This window comes from Thunnus maccoyii, chromosome 12, assembly GCF_910596095.1.
Source record: "Thunnus maccoyii chromosome 12, fThuMac1.1, whole genome shotgun sequence".
In the NCBI taxonomy this organism is placed as follows: domain Eukaryota; kingdom Metazoa; phylum Chordata; class Actinopteri; order Scombriformes; family Scombridae; genus Thunnus; species Thunnus maccoyii.
In genome coordinates this window covers 29,671,584-29,685,184 of record NC_056544.1, presented here as the reverse complement: position 1 = coordinate 29,685,184, position 13,601 = coordinate 29,671,584, and the positions used below count along the sequence as shown (strand labels likewise).

At 39.9% G+C, this 13,601-nt stretch overlaps 2 protein-coding genes across 3 annotated transcripts in view; both read left to right on the top strand.

Moving 5' to 3' along the window:
• Positions 1–10,121, top strand: part of LOC121907929 (HERV-H LTR-associating protein 1) — a 67,508-nt gene extending 57,387 nt beyond the window's left edge. For both annotated transcript variants that reach the window (XM_042427488.1, XM_042427486.1), the window contains one exon: positions 9,419–10,121. In XM_042427488.1, the coding sequence (XP_042283422.1) occupies positions 9,419–9,462 (44 nt within the window). In that variant the 3' untranslated portion in view covers positions 9,463–10,121. The remainder of the gene's footprint in view (positions 1–9,418) is intronic.
• A 2,995-nt stretch (positions 10,122–13,116) lies between these two features.
• oc90 (otoconin 90) overlaps positions 13,117–13,601 on the top strand; it is a 28,526-nt gene continuing 28,041 nt past the window's right edge. The window contains exon 1 of the mRNA XM_042429473.1: positions 13,117–13,319. The gene's annotated coding sequence lies outside the window, so the exon portion shown is untranslated. The remainder of the gene's footprint in view (positions 13,320–13,601) is intronic.

Sequence of the window (13,601 nt, the reverse complement as noted above, 5' to 3'; positions counted from 1 at the left end):
AATCTGTGAACACATTTCTGTTTACTATTATGAAAGGTTTACAGTCGACCAACAGCAAGTATGAAATTACATTAAAATCTCTAATACGTGAAAAGTGCATGAATCTGTTTAGCACTATGTGAATGAACCTGTATTCTCTTGCTCCAGCTTCTCGATCTTGCTCTTGCTGTCCCTCAGCTCCAGACTGTGTTGGATCACCATGTCTCTCAGCTCCTTCAGCTCAGCCCAGATATCAGGGGTGAGTTAGTCTGATCACTGGTTGTTTTGACACCCAGGATCTCAGGCTGAACATCTGTCTGAGTGATATCATTCTCTGTCACCCCTCCACTCTCACCCTGAGCCGTCGTCCAGTACAGACAGAGCAGCAACGCCAGAAAAGCTGCAGCACGCCTCATTGTGAAATGTCACCTCTTTAGACAGCAAGATGCAGTCTGACACGTCTCGCTGAGTTCCCGTCTTTATATACACGTAAAACAGGTCACTGATCTGCTGTATGAGAATGAAACAGGTGTCCGATAACAAATGTACAAATAGCACCAAAGATCCTTGAACACTGAGCTGAATTTAAAACAAACAACTAGTTAGAATGATGTTGTAATGGACGGGTTCACAATCTTGTAAGTCTTTCTTAAAACAACAGTCAGGAGCCCAAATTAACACTGAAATAGGTTTTTCTTGCCGTAATCATTCCTCCTGTTCATACTGACCATTAGAAGATCACTTCAAAATGCACTTATAATGGAAGTGATGGAGGCCAAAATTCTCAAACCTCCCGTGCAGAAATATATTTAAAAGTTTATCTGAAGCTAATATGAAGCTTCAGCGTCCAAATGAGTCAAATCAAGTAGATATCTTTCAACGTTACAGTCTTTTTAGTGCAAAAGTTCCTCTTTTTGTTACTATACTTCCACCTGCAGCTCAACAGGGAAACACTGTCCGAGGAAACACAAAGAGAGAATTTGATGCTAAAAAGACTGTAAATGTGTCAGATATCCACTTGATATGACTAACTCAGACTGATGAAGACTCATATAAGCTTCACATCAACTTTTAAATTCGTTTTTGCACAAAATGACTTTTGGTCCAAATCACTTACATTGAAAGCACATTTGAAGAGGATTTAGCCTTAGTTTGATAATCCTCTTCTTTACTACATATTCTTCTCAATCTCACAAACTGACCATATAGGATGTTGCTGATCATACGTTCAGGATGGAAACTTGTAGAGTGTAAAATGTTGTTTCTGTCAGTTTCTTTTTGATACATAGATGTCTCCAATTTCCTATTTTCATTAACAGTAATCAAAAGATCCAGAAAATGATGTAACCAGACAAAAATACACACACGCAAATTGATTATTTGGATTTCATATTTTTAATAGTGTTATGTTGAGAGTTCATGCAATCAACTGTGGGTGTTTTTACAACAGACCTCACATAGTAAAAAGTAGGAATCCACTGAAAGTGTTTTGATTACTGTAATTATCATAAGCACTGAAACCTGCACTGAGAACCAGATAGATCTCATCTCCCTTTTCCAGTTGAAGAACAAATGCATTAGACACAGTGGCATAACCACCGTTAACTCTATCATAAGAGAAAGTCATTTGCCTGTCATTGTGATTCAGTTGAATACCCACTGAATATGTATCACGTTGTTCCCACCCGTTGAATCTGAAGAAGTAGGCTCCTCTGACTGGGGCTGTAAAGATACCTGCAACAAAGGAGGAATTCAGTCTTTTAATTGTTTTTGTCAGGCTTTGTAGATGCGTGTCTAACTCTGGGAAGTACATGTATGTTAGACTGTGTTAGAAATCTAATCAAGGAGTCAATTCAGTGAAAACACAAACCAAACCAAATACAAGTGAGAACTATCAAAGCTTTCACAGAAGAACCCATTAGAATAAAAAATCTGCCAACAGAATAAAAATAGCTACATAATACTTTAAAACATGTGCAAACTATGTAAAAGAGAAAGTCCCTTCACCAAAATGGCATCATGTATATCCCAGTATAACATACTTTATCTGAAAGAGCTTTATAAGAGCTTCTAACCCAGAAATAATCTACTGAGAAAACAAGAAATACAAACAAAGGAGAAAAAATGGAGAGACAGGCAATTTAAAGAGAGATATTCCACACTTGGACAACTAGGGATGCAATAAAAGTTATGCATGAAAAGGAAATTCCAAAAAAAATAAGTTGGACCATAAATCTATAAGATTGTGCAATAATTCTAATTAAAGCTGCAAGCAGCGATGAACGGGCCCTCGCGCCTCCACGCATGTCAGGCCACGACGCAATCGAAGGTCTTCTGTCACGGGCATGTAGATGTCTTCAGACCCGGGCTGTTTTCAGACAGTGCAAGAAGGAGATAATCATCACTTCCTTTGTCCACTGTTTTGCCTGCTGCTGGGGCTGCTTCGCTGAAATTTCGTAGGGGGCGCTATTCAGCCAGTTTGCATCACTGATGGAATATTGTCATGTAGACGTGTTCAGGCCGGGACTCTTATCAAACATGTAAAGTTTGGTGCAGACTGGAGCATGTACAATAAAGTTATAGCAACTTCTTCTGTCATGGCGAAGCATCAAATCTCAACGGTGCGAGGATGAGAATTTTCTGCTGGGTGAGACATGTCTGTCTTGCTCACACCTGTGTCATCAAAATTATGCAAGTTTTGGGCCCATTCACTTGAATTTCAATTAGTAAACGGAAAACTCTTGATGAGTTTGTGTGTATAATTGAGTTTTGGTTTGATCTCTCTATGACATTCCCACGGGCCGTGGTGGCCATTTTAGATACATAGGTGGCGCTATAGAGCACATTTTGGCACTTTGGGGGATAATTTTTACATTTTATCAAATTTTTCACCAGACCTCATGTGTGTGCCAAATTTGGTGAGTTTTTTTGTTTAGGGGGTTAAATTTAGGTCTGAAGTGGCGTAATAATAAAGAAAGAAAGAAAGAAAGAAACAGAACAGATACAAAAGGGTCTTTGCGCTTTTGGGGCTCAGGCCCTAATAAAATCAGTGTGAGAAGGTGAAAGAGGTATATGTACCTGTAGTTGGGTCATAAGCCTCGCCGATGTTGGTGAAAATTTTATTGAACTTAAGTGTGATGGCAGTATTGAAGGGTCCAACTGATCCCTCGTCAGTAAGGCCGACAGAAAACGCCACCTTTGGTCGATCTGTGTGAATGTGGAAGACACACAAAGAGAGAATATTTTCCTCTCATGTCAGTAACAGGTGCAAAATGTCACTTCTATCTCATTTGATAACTGCATTCATGTCACTCTGCATCCCGCTGCACAGAGGATGACCCTCGATTTACTCTTGCCATTCTCACTGCTACCGTAATATGACATTTTGACTTTTTAATAATGATATAAGCAGCTCACCTGCACTCCCTCCCTTGAGCTCCTCCACCTGGAGCTCAGTGGAGCTCATTCTGGCCTCCAAATCTGTGAACACATTTAACATTTATATTATAGAGGAGGTAAACTACATAACCGGAATTTGAAATACCTGTATGTGTATCTAATAAACTGGCAGCTGTGTGTTTTGCAGCTTACCAGTGTTCTCCCTCTTGAGCTCCTCCACCACATTTTCACTGGCGTTCAATCTGGCCTCCAAAGCTGTGAACACATTTAACATTTATATTATAGAGGAGGTAAACTACATAACTAGAACATTAAATACCTGTATGTGTATCTAATAAACTGGCAGCTGTATATTTTGCAACTTACCAGTGTTCTCCGTCTTGAGCTCCTCCACCACATTTTCACTGGCGTTCATTCTGGCCTCCAAAGCTGTGAACACATTTAAAGTTTTTTTACCAGAAGGTTCATCTTGAATCTTAGATATTAATCTCAGTAAACACCTTAAAGATTTATATCATTTAATAAAATGTAAATATCTACCTGCATTTTTGATTTCACTGGCTGTCAGTCTGGCCTGTATGGCTGGGATAAAAGCAGTAAATTAGTCCTAAAAGTAACAAATATGTGAACATTGCATGAATCTGTTTAACCCTATGTGAATGAACCTGTATTCTCTTGCTCCAGCTCCTCAAAATACCTGTATGTGTATCTAATAATCTGGCAGCTGTGTGTTTTGCAGCTTACCAGTGTTCTCCGTCTTGAGCTCCTCCACCACTTTCTCACTGGTGTTCAATCTGACCTCCAAATCTGTGAACACATTTAACATTTATATTGTAGAGGAGGTAAACTACATAACTTGAACTTGAAATACCTGTAATGTGTATCTAATAAACTGGCAGCTGTGTGTTTTGCAGCTTACCAGTGTTCTCCCTCTTGAGCTCCTCCACCACATTTTCACCGGTGTTCAGTCTGGCTTTCAAATCTGTGAACACATTTCTGTTTACTATCATGAAAGGTTTACAGTCGACCAACAGCAAGTATGAAATTACATTAAAATCTCTAATACGTGAAAAGTGCATGAATCTGTTTAGCACTATGTGAATGAACCTGTATTCTCTTGCTCCAGCTTCTCGATCTTGCTCTTGCTGTCCCTCAGCTCCATACTGTGTTGGATCACCATGTCTCTCAGCGCCTTCAGCTCAGCCCAGATATCAGGGGTGACGTTAGTCTGATCACTGGTTGTTTTGACACCCAGGATCTCAGGCCGAACATCTGTCTGAGTGATATCATTCTCTGTCACCCCTCCACTCTCACCCTGAGCCGTCGTCCAGTACAGACAGAGCAGCAACGCCAGAAAAGCTGCAGCACGCCTCATTGTGAAATGTCACCTCTTTGGACAGCAAGATGCAGTCTGACACGTCTCGTTGAGTTCCCGTCTTTATATACACGTAAAACAGGTCACTGATCTGCTGTATGAGAATGAAACAGGTGTCCGATAACAAATGTACAAATAGCACCAAAGATCCTTGAACACTGAGCTGAATTTAAAACAAACAACTAGTTAGAATGATGTTGTAATGGACGGGTTCACAATCTTGTAAGTCTTTCTTAAAACAACAGTCAGGAGCCCAAATTAACACTGAAATAGGTTTTTCTTGCCATAATCATTCCTCCAGTTCATACTGACCATTAGAAGATCCCTTCAAAATGCACTTATAATGGAAGTGATGGAGGCCAAAATCCTCAAACCTCCTTCTGTGCAGAAATATATTTAAAAATTTATCTGAAGCTAATATGAAGCTTCAGCGTCCAAATGAGTCAAATCAAGTAGATATCTTTCAATGTTACAGTCTTTTTAGTGCAAAAGTTCCTCTTTTTGTTACTATACTTCCACCTGCAGCTCAACAGGGAAACACTGTCCGAGGAAACACAAAGAGGGAATTTGATGCTAAAAAGACTGTAAATGTGTCAGATATCCACTTGATATGACTAACTCAGACTGCTGAAGACTCATATAAGCTTCACATCAACTCTTAAATGCATTTTTGCACAAAATGACTTTTGGTCCAAATCACTTACATTGAAAGCACATTTGAAGAGGATCTTTTAATATCCGGTATGAACAGGAGGAATGATAACAGCGAGGAAAACCTCTTTCAGTGTTCATGTGGATACCTGACTGTTGTTTTAAGACAGACTGGGATTTCAGTCTCTGATCTTTTTGTGTGTATGAGTTGGTTTTCCCAGACTCAGGTTTCAGTATCCCCAAATTAAAAGCTTAGAGTCAGTATTTTAACCTCATAGTCAGTCTTTTATTTCAGTATCTTGTGTGTTGCAGAGGCTCACTCTGGACTCCAACACTGTGAATTTAACATTTAACATTAGTATTGTGATAATGTTTATGGTCAGCAGGTTTCAAGTTTTTTACATGATCACTATGTAGGCCAACCTGTGCTCTTATTTTCTAGAAGATCTGCAATAGAAGGCAAAATTAATAAGCAGATTAATAATTGATCTACAGCCAGATGTAAAATCTCATATTGAACTTGTCTCTGCTAAATACATAAATGGCTGATGGCTGATACTCTGTTGTCAAACTACAAAACTAAAAATGGAAATATACAGTATATCCACCATAAAGCTGATATAAAAGTTACACGGATGGATCTAATCCCATATAAATAGATGTGGGCCTTTAAGACCACTGGCTGTTAGTCTGGACCAACATGACAGACAGTTCTGCTGCATGAGCTGCAACTAAAGCAATAAACTACTCAGAACAGTCATTTTGATAATATACAAACATTGCATGAATGTGTGAAGCTCTGTGTGACTGACGTTAATGCACTCACCTGTATTCTCTTGCTCCAGCTTCTCTATCTTGCCCTTGCTGTTCCTCAGCTCCACCCTGTGTTGGATCACCATGTCTCTCAGCTCCTTCAGCTCAGCCCAGATATCAGGGGTGATGTTAGTCTGATCACTGGTTGTTTTGACACCCAGGATCTCAGACTGAACCTCTGTCTGAGTGACTGGCATGTGCAGGAGGCAGTATATAATAATATTAATGTTATTTACTTTACAGTAATGTTACATTTACACTAGGGATGCACGATATTGGATTTTTTGCCGATATCCGATATGCTGATATTTCCAACTCATTGTGGCCGATTGCCGATATATACACGTTTTTTTCCAGCTGGCTGAGGAGACTATTACACATTCAATCATAGATTGTACTAAGTATGATCAAGAAAGACAATATATGAAGGAAGAACTTAGGAAGACTGAAGTTCAGGAGCTCAGCGTTAAAACTTTAATGAACAGGAGCAGTAGAGTTTTCTTTGAGTTTATTAGACAGACAGGATTAATGCACCTAATACGCTGGTTGCCAACCGCCGTTATAAACCAAAAAGAAGAAGATTTTTTTTCCTCTGTCAGCCAAGGTGTTTCCTATCTGTGCAGCCGAACATAGCAGCTCCCCCGCGGACTATTTTACCCTGACGGTCCCGGTGTTTCCTCCGCAGGCTCCACTTCACTCAAGCTGCTTGTCAGATCAGCTGCTTTTTCCCACTTAAACCTGAATAACAAACCGGGGCTCGATGCTCCGGTTGGATCCACACGGAGAGCCGGGGCTAACGTTTGACGTTGCTTTTCAATTGATGCGAGCAGCAACTCGGAGCCAGTGGAGGGATATCAACAGCAGGGTGACATGTGCTGTTTTGGGCTGACTGAAGACCAGACGGGCCACCACGTTCTGGATCATCTGCAGCGGTTTAAGTGTACATGCAGGGAGGCCTGCCAGTAAGGAGTTGCAGTAGTCGATGCGTGATATTACGAGAGCCTGTACCAGGAGTTGTGCTGAATGCTCAGACAGGTAGGGTCTTATCCTCCTGATATCGTACAGGGCAAACCAACACAACTGAGTAACTGAGGCCACGTGAACCTTAAAGGTTAGTTAGTCATCGATCAAGACACCCAAGTTCCGGGCAGATTTTGTGGGCATGAGTTGGGTTGATTCGAGCTGGATGCTGATGTTTTGTTGTATGGAAGGACTGGCTGGCATGACAAGGAGGTCGGCGTTAGAGAGGTTAAGCTGAAGGTGGCGTTCTTTCATCCATGCTGATATATCGGCAAGGCATGAAGAGATCCTAGCCGAGACTGTGTGGTCTTCCGGTGGGAATGACAGGAAGAGCTGGGTGTCGTCAGTATAGCATTGTTATAAGAAACCATGGGAGTGGATGATTGCACCAGGTGAGGTGGTGTATAATGAGAAAAGAAGGGGACCAAGCACTGACTCTCGAGGAACCAATGTTAATGTAATGCTGCACACAGACTTTTAATAGGAAGCTTTTTACATTTCCAGAGTGAGTGAAGGAATCAGGACAGAGGAGACAGAAGTGAGGAATTGCAGGATGTAAAAGTGTTGAAAGAAAAACAAAGAGAAAGTAAAGAAGACACAACTGATTCAAGATTGTAAGAAACAGTTTAAGGAGGAAAGAGAAACACATAGAAGCAGCCCAGGTGTCAGGTGATGGAGAGACATGAATACATTCAAAGCAGGAAAACTGGTAAGAAACTTACAGCTGTATATAGATAAATACTGTTCTGGTAAGTATTTTTAAAGGCACAATCTGTTATCCAAATGTTAACTAAAGGACGTCCTAACAAACAAAAGTCAAAGCACAAGATTGAAACCTGCTATAAAAGGACTTACAGATCCTTTAATACAGGTACTAACACTACACAACAACTGTGTTATCATGATGTTTTCACAAGCTGTGAAAAGGTTGAATAGGTGAGAAATACTTTTTATCGGGGCTGTCAGCCAAGGATTCAGTTACACTGTACAGTGGATGAGGTTGTACAGTATCAGCGTCTGCCACAAAAGTAGTTAGTAGCTTAGCTGACTTCACTAACATTCACAGCTTTTGAGCAGAAACGAGTCGCTGTGCCCTCCGTGTCCACCACACTTCTCTGTTTTCCTTACAGTTAGTTTTGCACTTAGGTCTTTACAAAAAAATGTATTAGGTTCTTGAAAATGTTGTGAAGTCAATTAATTTCAATGTAATTGCTGCCCTTTATCCATTATTTTTCTCTCTTATTATCTCTTTGAGCCTCTTCATCATGCCACAAAGAAATCCTCCTCCCGTGTTTAAAAGTCTGTCTGAAGTCAGTTTAACTGTGACGATTTAGCCTCTGGGGGAAACGGCCAATATTTCGGGGGTTTAGGCGAAGACTTCCTCTTCTGCGCACCGCCATTGTTTACAGTCCGAATAGCAACTTGAGACACGAGTAGCCAGTTTGCAGTCAGTTAACACTTTAAAACCAAACAAACATTGATACTTTTTGTAGGTGTTTCAGGTCCAGACAACATTTTGGCCAATGCATTCTGCCTCTTTCACTCCCACACAGACTGTTTACCTGGATGCAACTTGCACGTTCCTGTAGAAATTGCTGGAACTGAAACAGAAACCAGAACACTTCTTGTCCCTTGCCTACAGATTCTTCATTCATATGCAGATATGTGTTTATAGGGATTAGTCAACTGCTAACACAGCCTGAAGCATCAGTCTTGTTGCTATGGTTACCTGCAGTTTTATATAATGTGAGCAGACAAGTATCAAGTGAACCTACAGATGAATATTTCTGGGAAGACTTTATCAGAAAGGTGACCGTTGACAGCTGCTGAGTTTATTTCTGTACACAGAGTTTAAAATCTGCTGCAACATCAATTTACTGGTGATTGATACAGTTTAGAGTCACCACAGAGTAAAATATGTTTCGGGAAAGTTGCAGTAGGTGGTTGTGAAAAGTACACAAATAATTTAACAGTTTAAGTGAAAAATAGTTTATTGAATTTTTTAGAGAAAATATGAAAAGTTATGAAACTTTTGTGCTAAAAATTGAAGCATTACTGAAGTAAAGAAATGTTTAAAAGAATATGTCAAAGTTACCAAATCAGATTAAAGCAACAGCTGAGAGAGGAATCCTGTCTCCAGTCTCAGTTACCTGGTTGTAATCCACCATCCTCCCTCCACAGATCTGAAACAGAGATGCCTGACAAGGATGTGCGATAAACTGTAACCAGAGTGGCAGCAGAGAGACACAAAGAGCTCTTCATCATCGCAGGACGTGACCGGGTGTGACCCACAAACTACAAACTAAAGCTGAGTGCACTTCTGGAGTATGGAAATATATCTGGTCATTTCCAGGTCTGGAGATAGGTTTGAAAACTGAAAACTATCAAATAACACTATGCATTTTACACCTATGTCATCTCACATCTTTTAATATCTGTCACTATAAAGCATAATAATCTACACAATGATACAATGTAGTTATTAGAGCCAAGAAGAAGACTGTTAATACCAAACACCACAAGATGAGGTGTGAAAGAAATCTGGAATTTAAATCCAGCAATTGAAGCTGTATAAAAAAAAATCTCTCCACATATTATTTATGAAAATCATTCATATCATCAAATTAATCTGGATTTTTTGAAAAAAAGTAGAAATCTTGTCTTTTTTCTCAGAAACTTATGAACATTTTTCTTGTGTCAGTTCAATAAAAATCTGGTTAATTTTCCAAGCTGCGACACATGACCTTTGTTTCTAAACACATCTATATTAAAGAAAATTTATATCCACTGTGGAAATTTTATAATCAAGATCTGTTATTTTCAGAAACATGAGAGCAAACAACAGTTATGATCTTTAAATAAAAATCTTGTTTGTTTTTCTTAAGAGCTCCAAAATCCTTTGGCCTGCTTATGTTAATAATCTGATGACACAGATATTATATGATCCCGCTGTTGCAAGTTACTGCTCTCAGATTAATATCATTTATATGTAAAGTAATGGACAAAAACAATAGATACACTTAACTTTTAATTACTTTTAAAGGACCACTGTGTAGAATTTAGTGACATCTAGTGAAACAGACTTGGCAGAAGTAAGTATGTTTTAATTAGTGTATAATCACCTGAAATTAAGAATTGTTGTGGTTTTGTTACCTTAGAATGAGCCCTGTATACCTACAGAGGCAGCAGGTCCTCGTCCATGTTGCACCGCCATGTTTCTACAGTAGCCCAGAACGGACAAACCAAACACTGGCTCTAGAGAGCACCTTTCATGTTTTTTGCAAATTTCACAGCCACTGTAGGTTCTCCTACATGCTTGGGGAGGGGGAGGGGGGCCCTCTTGTATCTGTCCTGTTTCTTTCTTTCTTTCTTTCTTTCTTTTTCTTTCTTTCTTCTTTCTTTATTAATCTGCCACTTCAACCCTAAATTTGACCCCCTAAACATGCTCAAAAACTCATCAAATTTGGCACGCACATCAGGTCTGGTTAAAAATTTGATAAAATATAAAAATTAACCCCCCAAAGTGCCAAAATGTACTCTATAGCGCCTCCTATGTCACTAAAATGGCTGCCACGGCCCGTAGGAATGTCATAGAGAGATCGAACCAAAACTCAATTATTCGTCTCATCAAGACCTACAAATCATACGCTGACACCCCTGACCTAAATCCAACAGGAAGTCCACAATTCACCCATGAAAGTATGACTTTCTGCCAATTTTGGACCCCGAACAAACGCTATCTCCAAACTGAGGCGTCTGACATCTAAACCACCACTCAGACCACTTTCAAACCCGTATCAATGGATTCACGACGAAAATTCCTACTAAAATGTGATTTTGAATGTAAGATTTGGCCAAAGTCATGGGATTTATGAAGATATTTCCACTAGAAGACTGCTCTGAAATCCTGCTCTCAATCTGACAGGAAGAAAGGCGGGGGATGGGTGTGGGGGTTGAATGCAGCTCATTTTTGTAGGATACAGCAGAAAGGCCTATATACATACAGTACATTATATACAAACTTTGTATGAAGTTTGGCGTTATTATCGTTTATTTTACAATAATTATAGGTCTTATATTTATAATTCAGTAGTGGGGATAACCTATGAGGGGAAGGGAAAAAATGGAGTGAGAGTGACAGTTTAGTGATAAAGTGCTGCAGAAAAATACCATCAAAACTAAAATTTGTAGCTCTGTACTGCAGTTTTTCCTTTATTAGGGCCCAAACACCTAGCAGTTCGCTCACACTCTCCATCCAAATATATGAGTATTTTTCTGTATCCAGCTGCAGTTACTTATTGTCTCTACACACCTGACAGTACACATGTCAATCAAACTTTGACCAGGTCATGTGGGTTAAAAGTCTTTACTTTTCTAAAAATAGACTTGATGAAAATTAGGAAATTAATTTGTTTTACACACAAACTCATTATTAATTATAATTGAAATTCAAGTGAATGGGCCCAAAACTTGCATCATTTTGATGACACAGGTGTGAGCTAGACAGACATGTCTCACCCTGCAGAAAATTCTCATCCTCACACCGTTGAGATTTGATGTTTTGCCATGACAGAGGAAGTTGCTATAACTTTATTGTAAATGCTCCAGTCTGCACCAAACTTTACATGTTTGATAAGAGTCCCGGCCTGAACACGTCTACATGACAATATTCCATCAGTGATGCAAACTGGCTGAATAGCGCCCCCTATGAAATTTCAGTGAAGCAGCCCCAGCAGCAGGCAAAATAGTGGACAAAGGAAGTGATGTTTATCTCCTTCTTGTACTGTCTGAAAACAGCCCGGGTCTGAAGACAACTACATGCCCGTGACAGAGGACCTTCGATTGCACCGCAGCCCGACGTGTGCGGAGGCGCGAGGGCCCGTTCATCGCTGCTTGCAGCTTTAATCATTACACAAATATCTTCCCCCCAGACAAGTTTTAAGACATGTAAAAATGCTCTTCTTTGAATAATAATTTGTGTCTGACATAGTTTCCACAAACAAGATCAATTGCCTTTGTATGAACACTTTAAAATTATATCTACTTTTTCTCCCTAATTAAGAAAATCCAGAATTTCTGAATATGTAATAATTGTTTATTTCAAAAGTGTAACTTCTGGGCACCAGATGTCTCCTCCTTCACTGTAAAGTCAATTTTCAGTGTTTGTGAACTGGAGATTTCAAGTTCCCACTTCACACTTGAGTAAGATGAATACTGGACCACGATTGGCTCCAAACTAGTTGTGATGTCACAAATCATGCTCATAGGTACACTTGTTAAACTGAGATTTAAGGTGAGCACAGAGAAACTTTCCTTCTTCAGCAGATGAATGTAAAAACAAACTGTACATACAGAGAAGAGAAAACATCCAACTGAAGGAACAAGAAGAAAAACATGTTTTTGAGTCCTCATGCATACTGGTCAAACACATAAAACCAACAATACAAGAACCTGCTCATATCTTGTGTTTACAGACTGCTCAGTAACTTCAACATTACTGTGTTAACAAAGAGAGTGAAGTCTTACTAAACTGTATATTTGCTGAACAACACCAGAAAGAACAAAAATAACCTGCAAGTTGAATCAACACTCTTAAACACAAAATAAAATATGATTTTCACCAAACTTGACACCGCAGGAATTCTGTACTGTAGGCGTTTCTGTCATTTTAGCCACTTCCTGTGTGCAACATGAAATTAGACATAAACATCTGTACCATCCTCCCCCACAGATGCACCTGTCCCACACAATGACCCCCTATCAGTGCCCCTGTCATTAAACCCACAGCTCCTCAGCTTCACTGACCTATTGATCCCCCCTCCCTCCTTACCTGCTGGTAATCATTGATCTGAACTCCTGCAGGGATCAGATAAGAACAGGTCGACCCCCAGGTCACAGATCCACCCCCCCTCGGGACAAAGACCACTCTGTGGGTCCCCCTGCCAGGACCTCCCCCTCAGCTGAAGCCTCAAATACCTGAACAGAAACCAAACCATGATAAGCTGCTGCTCAGGTGTCACCTGATAGCCAATAAGACCTGGACCCAAGGGGCTAAAGGTGCCCCCCCCACCCTTCTCTTCAGGTAGAACTGATAAACAGTTTCTGAATTTGAGTGCTGCTTCTGTTGGGAAACAACTACAAAAGCTTTAAAAAGGCTTCTAGCTTCTCTATTGGCAGTTTATCCATTAGAGCTGAGCGTTATTCATAATAATGACCCGTTCTGCAGCACTAAACGTCATTCAATGAGGAACTTCTTCAGCTGGTCCACCACAAATAAGGTAAGATTTTATTTCCAGTTTGTAGTTTAGTTAGTTTACTGTTGCACTCAGTGTTTACAGGCATGTTTATTTATACTTACATGTCA